The 15,333-nt window shown below is 39.6% G+C and overlaps 1 protein-coding gene across 1 annotated transcript in view; it reads left to right on the top strand.

The window, feature by feature from the left end:
* Positions 1–259: 259 nt before the first annotated feature.
* The window catches only part of ap1b1 (adaptor related protein complex 1 subunit beta 1), a 31,599-nt gene continuing 16,525 nt past the window's right edge, over positions 260–15,333 (top strand). The window contains exons 1-14 of the mRNA XM_059337917.1: positions 260–333; positions 2,530–2,590; positions 4,465–4,570; positions 4,680–4,815; positions 5,949–6,194; positions 6,434–6,624; positions 6,848–7,069; positions 7,344–7,464; positions 7,565–7,660; positions 8,223–8,338; positions 9,813–9,978; positions 11,502–11,600; positions 13,230–13,489; positions 14,328–14,535. Coding sequence (XP_059193900.1) covers positions 2,554–2,590; positions 4,465–4,570; positions 4,680–4,815; positions 5,949–6,194; positions 6,434–6,624; positions 6,848–7,069; positions 7,344–7,464; positions 7,565–7,660; positions 8,223–8,338; positions 9,813–9,978; positions 11,502–11,600; positions 13,230–13,489; positions 14,328–14,535 — 2,004 coding nt within the window. The 5' untranslated portion in view covers positions 260–333; positions 2,530–2,553. The remainder of the gene's footprint in view (positions 334–2,529; positions 2,591–4,464; positions 4,571–4,679; positions 4,816–5,948; positions 6,195–6,433; positions 6,625–6,847; positions 7,070–7,343; positions 7,465–7,564; positions 7,661–8,222; positions 8,339–9,812; positions 9,979–11,501; positions 11,601–13,229; positions 13,490–14,327; positions 14,536–15,333) is intronic.

The raw sequence follows: 15,333 nt of genomic DNA on the forward strand, positions 1-15,333 counted from the left end.
GATTTTACCATAGGTGGCCGGCTTCATGAGGAGATGATTTAGGCAAAAAAACAAAACAGTTTTGACAAAAAAAAAAATACCTAGGCGATTATTTTAACAGTGTGACGATATGTTAAGTATCCTAGTTCATCTTAAGAAATTGTCCACAACTGTTGGGAAGAGTTAAAAAGAGCATAATTGTTAATGAAGTTGTCAAACCGCTGTAGCTGTCAACATTATGTGGATGAAACCTGACGCTGCCTGTCTGTTTGCAAACGTTATTTTGTGGAAAGACGGAAGTAAATCAAGTGGGAGGGGACGAAGGCCATCACAGCCCCTTCTACGCCTGTCACGGTAAGGTGTTTGTGGAGATTTTCTCTCCAAATTCATTGTGTGGCGAGTCTAATTTTAACTCCAGAAGGTACGCTAATTCTTTCGGTAAGGTTTTGAGCAGCCCGACAGATTAAGAGCTTAACTATCCGAGCAAAGGCTTCCTTAAGCCCGTACTTAGAAGGTCATGTCTCAGCTGTGCGAGCTAGAAAAGTGTCCAGGCGCTAGCTGACACTGACAGGCACACTGCACCACACAGCTAACCTTTAGCTCCAGCTTCATTCATATCACTGCTGCAAACATGCAAGAATGGGCGAATCAATTATGCGTGAGTAGTTGATCGGATAGCATCGTTGTTCGCAGAGCTATCTGTACCTATTTAACCAACTTCACCGTGTCATGTTTTAGTTTTCTTCCAACTGAATTACACACTCTGAAGCCTGCTATGCTAACGCTAGCGTCATGGTAGCCTTATGCTACCCAGCTAGCGAACCTTTCCTATACGTTTCTGCGTAAGTTAGCAGTAGTAACGTAAAGTCAGCTGGAGGGAAGTACTCGTATTGTTAGTCTGCAAACTATTTAATGATATCCTAGTAGTTCGGTGTCGGTAGCGTGAATTATCGTACCAACGTACCGTGATCAAATATATCGTTTTGTTAGCCAGCTAATGTGTTAACGCATCGCATTTAATTAGCTTGTGGCTAAGAGCTTGTTTGATGTTGACAACTACTTGAAACTCAATGAATGGCGAAAATGCTACTTTAGATTAATAAAACCCTTTATATTTTATACGCAGTTCATTGTTACTAATGGCTATCTAACGTTAATAACAGAGAGGCCTCTGTCATTCATTTAGACGTTGTATCAAATAACTTAACGTCACTCTTTGCTGGCATGATTGTCCCATCAAGTTTCATTAAATTCATTAAATTTAATGTTATTAGTATAAGGTTGTGTAATAGGAAGTCAGCCGAATTAATGAAAGTCTAATACAATTATGAGCCATAATGTTTTACTGAGATGCCATCTGTTTCATTCAGTGTAGGCAACTGCCAGTGACTACACCAATATTTGTACTGTGTTAATGAAGTAATATAATCATGATATAACGTTATATTTATAACTGTACATGGCATGATGGCACACAGTAAAAACACATTTCTCCTCTCATTAGTAGCAGTTTGTTGTCATTAATATTGTACTCAGAATGTCTTCACTGTAAACTCCAGGGGTGTAAGAAAATTTCGATACATTTTGAGTATTACAAAACTATGTTCTGTGATATTTTATGGTTTAAAAAACAAAACCATCAATTATGAATTAATGGTTTACCTGCAAGGATTTGAAGCAGACTAATTGAACTAAAAGAAGTGTTGTGATGTTGGGTGATACAAGGAGAGTTTTTATTGATGCAAATGCAGATTCCACTTTCGATTGCACTAACAAATTAAGCCTAAATTGTTTTGCTCAGACTTTATGCAAATGGTTGTGTGTTCCTTATATTTTGTATATATATTGATTTATAAATTTAAATATATCACCTTGCTCACAGTATTGCAGTACGTCCCATCCCATTATCCTACTGCAGAATAATGTTTTTATTGTACTCAAGTTAATGGGAATGCAGCTCAGTTAAAAGCTGAGTGCCATCGAGCTCCATTATATTTGAGAGAGGGCAGACATCTCTACGGCCATTATCTTCAATCACTCAGCAACTCGTACCAAAACAATATAGATTGCTAAATATCAGTAGAGATAAGAGGAAAACAATATATTTTGTTTTGGGGGTGAACTGGTCCTTTTAAACCAAGCAGTATTCCCTTTAACTTGAGCAATATTGCTAACATTATACATAGCAGGAAGTATTGTTGCATAAATGGGAGAAGATCATGTTCAGGGAAGTGCTGGAATAGAAATGAAAATCACAAACGAAAACGGAAATGCATATAGTTACATGCTGCAGAAGTTGGCCCAGTAAAAGAGATATGCATACAAACATCATTCATGTTTAACAAGGAGATATTAGTGTCTGTCTTAGCAAAATCCATTGTTTTCTTCTCCCCGATAGTTCACTGCCATTTGTTCAAGAGAAGACAGGAATTCCTTTTGTTTCCCTGTGCTTGCACTTCTGGTGTTTCCTGTTGCTCGTGTGATGCTCCAAGTTTCCACTCAAGAAAATATTTCCCAGCCATCTTTCTCACCCTCTCTATCTTTTTGCAGGAGAATCGACAATTTGGATCCAAGATGACGGACTCCAAGTACTTCACCACTACCAAGAAAGGTCTGATAACTGTTGAATTTATCATACCACATTTTATTGTTGTTTTGTTGTTGTTACCATTGTCTAATTAGCTTAAGCTGTTCAATGATTTCAGAGAAATGTAATTCAATATATTCACTATGCACTATGATGTGTTATCAGCATAGTAGCTCTGAGGCAAATGATGCTCACTTAATTTACCATTTTTTAAGTCAGAAATGTATTCTCTTTTTAAGTTTGAAATATTTAACTGTTCTCAATATGTAATAGACCTAACTAGACCTTGAAAAAAATGTTATCACCCTGTGCATCAATGCTGTTGCCAAGAACTGAACAGCTCTGGTTATTGTCAATCAGATTAGACATTTTGAGCATTAGCTGTGAGAGATTTAACTGTCCTGCTGTGCCTCCTGTTATATTTGCGAGGCTCTCCTCACATGACCCAGAACTGTGCATGTTCCCACACAGGGCTTTGGAAATGCAAACAGATTCTTATGGGTGATAGTGTAATTGTATGGACTCCTTCTGTTTGTCAGGATTGCTTGAGACATAAAAGCATGTTTCTTTTAGGATTTCCTTTTTTTCTGTGTCTGCCTGATATTGCTGTGTTCAGTCTGTTGCTAACATCTTAAAGGAGATTGGAAGTGATTATCGGTTTATAATGTCTGGGGAAACTCAAAGTAGATAGATTCAAATTTAAGCCCAAAATTGACAGTGTGCTGATATTGTCTGTTTTTATAGTCTAATTCAAGTGGTTAGACACGTCAGTGAAACTGCACTGAAATGTAAACTAATTAAAGTTGAGTCTTTGAGAGAGCAACAAAAAAACTCCTATCACTGACTGTGTGTAAATGCACACAATCTTACATTGGAAAAGAAAACACTGCTGTTTTATGGCATTATGATGGCTTAAATGTTGGTGGCATTCTGATGGACCCATATAAACACAACAGACGGTATTGTGTGACATATAGACATGACCTCATTAACCTTTGCTGAGCTCCATAAGTCTATGTGACAAACCCACTAAAGAAAAATGAATATTGCACACACTGTACACAATCATGATTAATGTAACATTTTTTTTTTAATCGCATCAAAGTATGGACAAGTGGAAAGACTGGAGATGCTTGTGCCATTTTGGCTGACACTATGATAATTGCAAATATCCAGAATATGTTTGTTGTTGATACTGCGATATACAACGGTATGCAGAATTTTATGTAGTCAAATTAATATATTCAATGCTTCGAACTGTGTTCAAACTGTTTAAAGCAAACATATAAAACAAGAACCTCAATTCCAAGTTGCTCATATTGAATAATCATCCGGCCCTACTCCTCAACAGTCCGGTAGTAGGACTTGCGCGTTATTTGAGCTGTAAGTCTGCTGCTGCTGAACTGCTAATAAAGCCAAATAAACATGTTGCGCTGCAGCTTTGTAATAACTGCTTTCTATCACTGGGCCACTTGAAGGCTTTTAAGGTGCAGCAGCTATTGAAAGTGTCTCCTTAGTCACCAAGGTCAGTGATGTGCTAACTCACTGTTGAATGAATAAAGACATCCAGGCATATGGACAGGTTTTTGTTTAAGATATTGCAAGGGAAGAATGTAGAAGAAGCAGCAGCCACAGTGAGTGGGTTCCACAAAGATTGCAGGTGTTGGAGGCTTAACTATAACTTTGACACTGTTGTATTTTTAAAAAAATTACTCATGCACTCGGTATCAGGATGGTTGCTTGCAGCATGCACACCTGAATCTCTGACAACCAATGCCACCCACAAATATCTGAAACTGCTGGAAAAGAGGTCAATGCTGCACAGTGCTCTTTTCCACCCCCGACATATCAAATGGATTGCCTGATGGGTGACTGCCTTTTTTCTCTTCTGTGTGCAGGGGAGATCTTTGAGCTCAAGGCAGAGCTAAACAGTGATAAGAAAGAGAAGAAGAAGGAGGCTGTGAAGAAGGTCATTGCATCCATGACAGTTGGCAAGGATGTCAGGTGCGGCAGCAGAACCAATGTCCAAAACATCCACTCTGGAATAATGTACTGTAACAAATCACCCTCCATTTTGAGTCAGCAGTAACATTACACCTTGTTCCTCCTTCAGCGCTCTGTTCCCAGACGTTGTGAACTGCATGCAGACGGACAACTTGGAGCTGAAAAAGCTGGTCTACCTCTACCTGATGAACTATGCCAAGAGTCAGCCAGACATGGCTATCATGGCTGTTAACACCTTTGTAAAGGTAAAGCTCAATCTGTCAAAAATGTGTGAAAACTATATTAAAAGATTTATTCATAATTTATCTTTCAAGTGCAGTAAGTAGTGCAGCTAAAGCTTGCTTGGTACAGTGATATAAAAGGTTTGTGCAGTCTTTGAGTTCTTGCACAGCTGAGATAAACAGGAAAGAAACCCAGGCACTTAATGAGAAAAATTAACAATGAAAAAGGAAATATCAAAAAGGCTCTTTTTTTCTGCTTGTTAAATGATAAAAGAAAAAAAACAGCTTTCAACCACTTGTTCTATTAGTACTACAGAAGAATATCTTGGTTGTTTTTTTTTCTGGGGTTTTGTTAACATAAACAGCTAGTATTTCACTATTGGGACAAACTATTGGTTCCAGGAAATTTCAGACATGCTCGCATAGAGCATGAAAGCAGAGTCCAGTAGTGAGAACTTACTCCTCGCTCATGAAGCTGTTAGTTTGTTCGAGTACCTGCTGAAATGACATCACTCACTTCTCCTTTAGAAAAATAAAAACCCCTGTAAACTCCATTGTTGAGCTTGCAACAGCTGTTTTTTTTGACAGAATAGTGTGGGTTTGCAATACACAAATGGGTTCCGGGGCCGGCTGGCTTGCTTTGAACTCATGCTGTGAGTAATACCGGAGCTATAGTAGAGTGAGAGAAAAGGCGATGCCCCATCCACTCTGCACTCCGTCAGAATAATCTCCCGCTCACATGCTCGGGCTTATATACAGGGGGGTGAAAAAATGTTTGCATAGTACGGTATAACTAGGAGGACCAATATTCTCATGATAATTTGAACCTACTCATGCATGTTCTTGTGGGCTACACTTCTCTGTACAGCTGTGTAAAGGGACTTACTTTTATCTTTCTGAATTCATTGAGATAATTACCAAACCTCAAGGTATCATCTTAAGTTAAACACAGCCATCCGTGTCCTTTGAAGATTGATTTTATCTTTGCTTTAATTATGATAAAATAGCAGTTACATCTTAGTATATGATGATTTAATTCAATAAAAAAATGCTAACACAAACTAATGTTAGATGCATTTAAAATGTCATTCAGATGATGTAGTGTGATTATAGAAATAAATCACAAGTTGTGTGAAAACATATGACCTCTCCCCTAGGACTGTGAAGACCCTAATCCTCTAATCCGGGCCCTTGCTGTTCGTACAATGGGCTGCATTCGTGTGGACAAGATCACTGAGTACCTCTGTGAGCCACTGAGGAAATGTCTGAAGGATGAAGACCCGTACGTGAGGAAAACAGCCGCTGTGTGTGTAGCAAAACTCCATGATATCAACGCCCAGTTGGTGGAGGATCAAGGCTTCCTGGACACCCTCAAAGACCTTATCTCTGACTCCAACCCCATGGTATGACTCCTTCAGGCAATATTCTAGCTGGCTATTGAGCCAGCCAGATATCTCACTCAGAGTGGTGACACAGCTGGCTACCAGCCCCAGCTTTGCTCTTCACTGATAAGCCTGGCATACAAATGTTCCACATTTTGCCAGAATTCTGTTGATGCAGTCACCTCTCGTTTATATCTTAATAGAGCTGGGGGGTTCTGCTTTTCTGTCAGCACTTACCTGACTCTTGTCTTCATCTTTAGGTTGTAGCAAATGCAGTGGCAGCGCTGTCTGAGATAGCAGAGTCTCATCCCAACAGCAATCTACTGGACCTGAACCCTCAGACCATCAACAAGCTACTGACTGCTTTAAACGAGTGTACAGAGTGGGGACAGATATTCATTCTTGACTGCCTGGCCAATTACACACCTCGTGATGACCGCGAGTCCCAAAGGTAGGAAAAAAGCATTGCCTTCATTAACACTGCATGGCAATTAGCAAACACACCAGGTTAACCCTTTGTGATTTCTTCTCTCTCTCTCTCTCTCTCTCTCTCTCTCTCTCTCTCTCTCTCTCTCTCTCTCTCTCCCTCTCCCTCTCCCTCTCCCTCTCTCTCTCTCTCTCCCTCTCTCTCTCTCTCTCCCTCTCCCTCTCCCAATATCATCCACATCTGGCAGCATCTGTGAGCGTGTGACCCCACGGCTCTCCCACGCCAACTCTGCAGTGGTGTTGTCAGCTGTTAAAGTTTTAATGAAGTTCATGGAGATGCTTCCCAAAGACTTGGACTACTATGGCACCCTGCTGAAGAAGCTCGCCCCTCCACTGGTCACGCTGCTCTCTGCTGAGCCCGAGTTGCAATATGTGGCTCTCAGAAACATCAACCTCATCGTACAGAGACGGTAAATGTTGACCTGAGGAGGTCTCTTTAGTATTCTTTGTACTTTGGGAATATTAGGCCTTAAAACTTGGCAACACAGTGTGCGTGCATCTGTGACAGTAGTTGTTTATGATCTGTGCATGCGTGTAAATTTGAGCAACAGAATCAGAGTGATCGGCTGGTCATCGTTCATACCGATCAAGCTGAAAATCAGCCAATTCCGGTCACCTGCCAATAAATCTTTACTTTGTTTGTTGTATCAAAGCCTTTAACAAGAAATGTTTTTTTCATTTCAGCCCAGAGATCCTGAAACACGAGATGAAGGTTTTCTTTGTAAAGTACAACGACCCAATCTATGTCAAACTGGAAAAGCTCGACATCATGATTCGCCTGGCATCTCAAGCCAACATCGCCCAGGTAACGCACCTACAGCTTTAACACTTCATTGTGTTGGAAAACAAAGACTTTGTTCACAGGGTCATCTGAGTGATACAAATGCTGGTCTGTCTTGCTGTAGGTTCTGGCTGAGCTGAAGGAGTATGCCACTGAGGTGGATGTGGACTTTGTCCGTAAAGCGGTCAGAGCCATTGGCCGCTGTGCCATCAAAGTAGAGGTGAGTGCAGATCACATGATGTTTTGTTAGTCAAACTTGTCTCAGCTGTGTTTTTCAAGTATACAGATTTAGTTTCTAGAGCAATTGAGTTTCAGTTCATAACACTGTACATAACAACAACAAATTATATATATATATTATATTTTAATTCTTTTTTATGCAGTCTGGTACCTCATTTACATTTGACAGACCAAATTTTCTTGTGAATTAGAAAATGGTCGGCTGCTTCCACCCCACACAGGGCCATATGTTGAGTATCACTGAAATCCACTTTAAACCTAATTTGTTATTGAACCTTTGATAGAACTCCATCTCATCAACTGAGATCAATGGCAAGTAGATGTGATGAGTTGTGTTAAACAACAGATAGAAACAGAGAACAGCTGCACAGCTGCAGACTGTTGGAAAAATATATTACTCTGCAGATTTGTTGAGAAATTTATGCCACAATATAGAACTTGTTTCAACTAGTACAAAATATAATTTACATACATTTTATGCCTGTACTGTTTTAATCTGTATGCCTATCATGACAGATTTTATTTTCATCTTTATTCATAAGCAATCGGCAGAGCGCTGTGTCAGCACACTGCTGGACCTCATCCAAACCAAGGTCAACTATGTGGTGCAGGAGGCCATCGTAGTCATCAAGGACATCTTCCGCAAGTACCCTAACAAGTAGGTTTCCCTCACCGGTGTGGTCATTAACATGTGACTCTTCATTATGTGGATCAGTTGAGGAATGCAGAACATAGTGCCTCTACTTTGGTTAATGCATTATACAATCATCAGGACTGGGAAGCCAATTTTGTTGTGAGGCTGCTATTAATCTTAAACTGGATATATAAGCCACAGATCATCTTAAACTGACTTGCCATTCAAACTGAGCCTTTTATAGGTATTTGATTTTTTATGACCTATTACATGCTTTGCACTTATCCATTTACAATATAGAGCCTGGAATGAAAAAAGACCTTTTCTATATGGGTTTGCACTGATATGACTCCGCAAAGGTACTTAGCAGGCTGATTTCTTAAACAAATTTCTTTATTAAAGAATATTTTACATTATTCTGCATGAAATCAGCTAACTGAAATAAAAACTGAGAAAATAAAGAATAAATAAAAGTCAAACCAATAGCTAATCATCCCAAGGATGATGCATTTCTGAATCATCCTATTGTCCATATGTTCTGTAAAAAAGGGGTTTTCACATTGTAGCATATGAGAAATCATGCACACCTACGACAGCTACCAGTATGTCTGTGATAGGCCAATATTTGTTACTACAGCTCCCCTTTGCATTGTCTGGTATTGTGCGACATTAAAGAGCTCCAGTATTTACTCACACACACTGTTAAACACAAGCTGGCACCCCGACTGTTCCACTTCACTGACCCTCAGACGATTTACTCTTGGTCCTAAAATGTGCAGAGAGGAAGCTCATTACACAGAAAAAAGTGTTATTCTGAAAGGCATGCAAAAGAGATTTCAGAAAAGAAAAGTGTCCCCAGTAACTTGGAGAGTGTTTGTAGTGGAGAGTACTTAAAACTTTTGACTGCACCTGGTCAAAGGTCGCTCAGATTCGACTGGAGCGTGACTTCTGCTGTGGATCCAGCAGAGTGGATTCATGTGCCAGACAGAAACCTCTCCCACACAGCAATCGACCATCACCGTGGAGTCGTGAGTCTCCAAGGGAGCAGCCTTGGAGAGTTTACAGCTCTCGGCATGGTTTAAGCCTTCAGCTTTATGAGTCACTACCCACTCAAACTTCTGCTTTTTCTATTAATTAGACATCAACTAAATCTTTCAGCCTCAGCAAATCTTGTAATAAAAGCATTATGTAAATAGAATTAGTAATTATCATGGATTTTATGCAGATTTCCTCAGCCACATGAATTCATCAAGCACTGCACTGGCTTGTTAAGCATCTCAAAAGCAAAAGACCAAGATCAAATCCGGGTTGAAGGACAGCTGTTAATCTGTCAGCTTGTTTACAGTTTTTTTTCTGCCTCTCCTTTTCATCAATAGATTAATTAATTTTTATGTTAATCATGCTAATTTGCTCCATATTTTTGTTAACATTTTTGTCTCTTCTAATACATTTGCAATATTTGAATGCAAATAATGTGATTTTGTGTGACTGTTTCCAGGTATGAGAGTGTGATTGCAACCCTGTGCGAAAACCTGGACTCTCTGGATGAGCCGGAGGCTCGTGCCGCCATGATCTGGATTGTGGGAGAGTATGCTGAGCGCATCGACAACGCTGATGAGCTGCTTGAGAGCTTTTTGGAGGGTTTCCATGATGAAAGCACTCAGGTGTGTTTAGGAGAGTGTGGCGAGGTTGTTTTCCAAAATGGGAAGTCCTTTTTAATGGTAGTGGCACCAATCATTTGCAGCCAGTAGCACAAGCTGGTTTCTGTAAATGGAAACAAAGTGATTGGTAAGCTGCTGCAGAGCAGTGGAAATGTAGGTGAACTTGCCGTACATCAGTGCAACACTACCACAGGGAACAGGTCCTATTTAACTGACAAGATCTGTCTTTTTTTGTTCATTCAAAGCTTCTTTTGAGTTTTTGAGTGAAGCTTTGAATATCAGTCATCATATTTCATGACATCATCACACCAAAAAAGTCCTTTAACAAAATTCTTAATTTGAATAAAGTGATTCATCGGATTAAATGACTTGTTATTGTGGTTACATAAATGTAACCTTGGAGTGCCCTGTTAATACAGGTGCGTGTCTCCCTTTATGTGCAGCAAGCGGGAGCACAAACAGTTTTTTGACTGCAGTGAAGATGGTATTTTTTTAACAGCTAAACATGAACAAATATGGATTAGTTGGACCACAGTTTGTGTGGGATTAATACAGACTACTTGGATAGACAGCGTACCCAAAGTAGTAGACTGATTCCCATATTACTGCCTAAGAGAAGCTTTTCTGATTATGTTAAGTGATTTTGTATGTAGAAAGAATGCTTTATGCATAACATTGTGTTGTTGGGTAACAGCACATTAAATTAGTAGTTGTAGTATTTAATGTTTAGCAGGGTGTGGCATCCATGGGAAACCTAAACACTGAGAAGCAGAAGGAGTTTGAACTGTTTGTTTATTTTGTGGTTCAGTTAAAGGGGTGTATTCCAGAAGAAGCTCCCCTGATCCATTAATAATGTGCACTACACAGTAGTAGATACAGTAGATTATACATTTTAGACATTCTACTTGGATGTGAAATGGTGTTTAAACACGTTCAGACTTTGCACAGCCTGTTTTTAAAAAAGAAAACTCCCTTTCAAGCCACATTCTGTAGCTGCACCAGGATCCTGCTCACTCAGAGATATAATATAATCTGAGCACATCATATAATCATGTAATCTCCAATATTATAGGAATTATGTTCCATCAGTGAGACCAATTGCATAATGATGAGTGATAGACATAATTATTCATTGATCCTACGTGAACTGCTCTGAAAAACTGACAGCTGTCTCTGTGCACAGTCACAGTGTTATAATAAAAAAAGGACTTGCAGAGGTTTTATTCTTAGCTGAGGTGATTTGATTCTTTGTAATATTTGAATGTGAGGGCAAAAACGCTGTTCAAAGATATGACTGACAGCACATAAAAGCGGTAACTTAATTAATGTGCTTTGTTACAGACTGAATAAATGAGGAAATTAAATGGCATGTCTCTGTAAGAGGGAGGAGACGGAGAGAAACTCAGGCTTTGTGGAAGAATAGGTTCAGTCTGTTTGACAGTTCCAGGCAATTGTACTGTACACTAGCTGCGTTTATAGTATGTGAGCAGTTCTAACGCAATGTATGTGTCCATTGTGTCTTCTAGGTGCAGTTGCAACTGCTGACGGCAATTGTCAAGTTGTTCCTGAAAAAGCCCACTGAGACCCAGGAGCTCGTGCAGCAGGTGTTAAGCTTAGCCACACAGGTGAGAAACAAAACACACATTTTATGTTCCCATCATCTGTCTATATAACTTGGCATCTAACTCTTCCTCCTAATATGTTCTCATCAGACATGGCTTTGGACTTTTCTGAGGAGTTCTCATTTACTGATTGTTTCCATGGTCACTGGAGTATTGTAATGGCAGTATGGATCTGAGCTTCGCATTTCCCTTAGTAATGACTACAGTGGTTTGAGCTCACGCTGCTGTTTCGCTAATTGTGTATTAATGGTTTTGGGGAGCGAGTTGATTTAAAAAAAAAAAAAGAAAGAAAAAGAAAACAAGCTTTCTTAGAAACTCCGTCGTATTATCTTAGCCAAAATAAGATCAGTAGTAATATCAGTATCTGATATTATCAGATTTTTACCACACATTGGTCATATTGTCTTAATCCTGATACAAAAACTAGCTATAGTATCTCTGCTCATTGTATATGTGTTTATATTAATATAATGAAAGCTGGGATTGGCTCCAGCAACCCAAGTTCAGATAAGTGGGTTATGAATGAATGAATGAAAGAATAAATTAAACTGTGCATGTTTTTTATTTGTTTTGGAGTAGAAATATTATCATGGAAATCATGACTTTCTTTTGTCCTTCGTCATTTTTGTAAATGAAGATGACAGAATAGGAGAAATGCCTCTTTTATGATGCAGTCTAATACAAAACCACAGACAACTGTGGTTTCACAAAGGACTACACGGTTGAGTCAGTGTTGCTCTGACACAATGTCAACACAAACCAAGCATTTTCAGCTTTGCAGGGATGTAGAGTATTACAGGCCAGGTGTACTGTTACATTAGTTTCTATAGATTTATTTTCAGCAATAAACTTGCATCTTTGTATAGGTGCTACTTTGATTGAAACAAATGTACTAATCCAATCATTTTGCTTCTGCACTCCTGGGAGATATAATGGGCCTCATGACTTAAAAGAACCTGTGGACTGAAATTAGTGTTACCAGAAACTGAATTTGAGTGAAGAATCACAGAACCAGCCTGTGTATGTTACTTCTGTACTTCTGTTACTTCAGATTTAATCTAATAAATAAATAAGCAAACAATCAAAACCTAAGCTAGAACCATATGTGTGTCTCAATGAACTGACACTGAGTTGTAAGAATTGAATATGGAACTATGTAGATAGTTTTCATTGAGGTTCAAATACAGTAACAGAGCAACTGAGTTAGATTTGATATTACATTCAGTTTCAAGTTTATTGGAATTCACTTCCAAACTAATATATTAAAGTTAAATTATGTCATTCAGATTCAGTTATTCAATGCTATAATTCAAATTAAATGCTACAAATTCAGATGAACTGTATGTGATTCAAATTCAGTTTTTAATGCAATTATTCAAGTGGAGAAATTCAAATATAAATGATTCAAATTCAGTTTTTGGTCACATATTTCTACCCATAAGAGCCTCGCATATCTGCATACATAAATTCAGGTCTCTTTTGATTTAGTTGAAACCCTGAGAACTTTCCTGATAACTTTGAATCACTGCTCATATCGGGGCCACGACAAAAAAGAGTCTTACATTAAGTATTTATTAAACATGTTCCATGAATAATAATCATTCATCCTCATTCCTCCGTCTCTCTCTGCAGGATTCCGATAACCCAGACCTCAGGGACCGCGGCTACATCTACTGGCGTCTGCTCTCCACAGATCCTGTGGCAGCCAAGGAGGTGGTTCTGGCTGAGAAGCCCCTGATCTCTGAGGAGACAGATCTGATTGAGCCCACACTGCTGGAGGAGCTCATCTGCCACATTGGTACTCTGGCCTCTGTCTACCACAAGCCTCCTAGTGCCTTTGTTGAGGGCAGCCGTGGTGTTCAGCACAAGAGACTCCCCGGCAGTGCTGGATCGTGAGTCATACACTTTTTTCTTCTCCCAAACACTGCAGGAAAAAGTCTTTGTGTACTAAAATGGATCTAGCTTCTTGACTCTGCTGCTATTATGATTTCCTTTAAATCTGCTGAGTAGAACAATTTGCAGCAGTGTCAAGCTGTGCAGCTGTTGTTCTTTCAAGCATGCAAGCTTGTCAGTTTCAGAGAAAAATTGCATTTTTGGATCCAGGATAGTGGGGGTGTTGAACCTGATTTTGATTCTAAATTGAAAATACATCAAGAGAAGCTTTCAGGTTCGATCAAAATCAAAAACAGGATTGGCGATCAGTGGGGGGAAAAATGCCAGTTATGTCAAACTTCATATCATGTAGCTTATCTTTTTAAAGAAAATAGAGTTGTGTTACTTATGATTGCGCTTGTTACAGTAGCCTTTATATGTCACTTGTGAATGGGGTTATTGCCAAACTCACTGATTGCAACAGAAGCTGAATTTAAATCACCTTCAGACAAATTTTCTTTTTGTTTTAGTGGTTGTAAAACCAGTTTAAAAAGGTAATCTCTCAGCCCTGTATTTTAATTTTGCAGTAGCTGCAGAGATCAAAAGCCACATTAATTTTTACTAGCTACCCCTGGGCCCCCTATCTTTATCACCTTTTTTCATCCCTGATTAGTTCTTTGCTCCTTCCTGCCTTTACGTACAACACTTGACTAGACAGAGTTATATCTGCAGTTTAATGACAAAATAGTTGTACTGTACAGTGTACAGTTTGGAAAAATAGTAATCAATTAAGTAACATAAAATAAATAACCTAAATAACTGTCGCTTTCTCTTTTCTTCTTGTTTTATTTCTGCTAGTGGGGAGAGTGTTGAGAGCCCAGATGCAGTTTCTGCTGCTGGGGTTTCTGAGGCTCCTCCTGCTGTCATCCCATCCCAGGGAGACCTCCTGGGAGATCTGCTTAATCTGGACCTGACACCTCCTACCACCACCGGACCACCACCACCCGCCTCTTCTGGAATGCAGATGGGTGCTATGGACCTTCTCGGAGGAGGACTGGACAGCCTGGTAGGTTTTCTACACGCTGCTGTTGGAGTGAAGCTGTCAGCGTATTAAAGTCTGGTGTAACACATGTCAGTTGATTTCAGTAGTAGGCTTCATGTCACTGTGGCCAAGTGATGGTAATATATCTTTATATTTTCTCTGTATTTCTTCCTTTTGGTACATTTCTCTTCTTTTTTTTCTTTTGATCCTTGTGTGTTTTCCTTTCTTTGTTCAACGCTGCACCTGCAGATGGGGGATGAGTCTGAGCCGGTAACTACTTGGAGGGAGCGGGCACAACATTTATAAACCATGTCAGGCCATTTTAGAAGACTGATTTAATCACTGCTGTTTTACTGTAGCTCTCATGCATCAGTCTGACGTTTTCATCCATCATTTATCATCTTTTATTAATATGATATATCTACAGTCAGCATGCTGTTAAATCCTTGAGTCCATCTTTTTTCTTATCTCTGGGCTCTGCGATGTGTTTCAATCAGCCGCCCATTCCCCTGCGGACGGACACTCCTCAGTCACCTCAGCTCCCACATCAGTCCCCATCGCCCCCAGATTACAGCCCAACTGAGGTTGGTCCAGGGGACCACGCTGGACCACTAAAGGCCAGCTCCAGTCTAGAACCCCTCTCATGTCCCCTGTTGTATCACTGTGTCTTCTGAGTAGTCCTCCCCAGCAGTGATCTGTGTCTGCACTTTGTCTTACACGGTTTATGTTTCCCACTCCATTTAGGTGAGATTTTAGTAAATCTCGCCTCTGTTTCTTGTCCAAATATTGTCCTTCATGTACAGTAGTTAAGCTTTGTCACTG

The sequence above is a fragment of the Centropristis striata genome, chromosome 7, assembly GCF_030273125.1.
Source record: "Centropristis striata isolate RG_2023a ecotype Rhode Island chromosome 7, C.striata_1.0, whole genome shotgun sequence".
NCBI lineage: Eukaryota > Metazoa > Chordata > Actinopteri > Perciformes > Serranidae > Centropristis > Centropristis striata.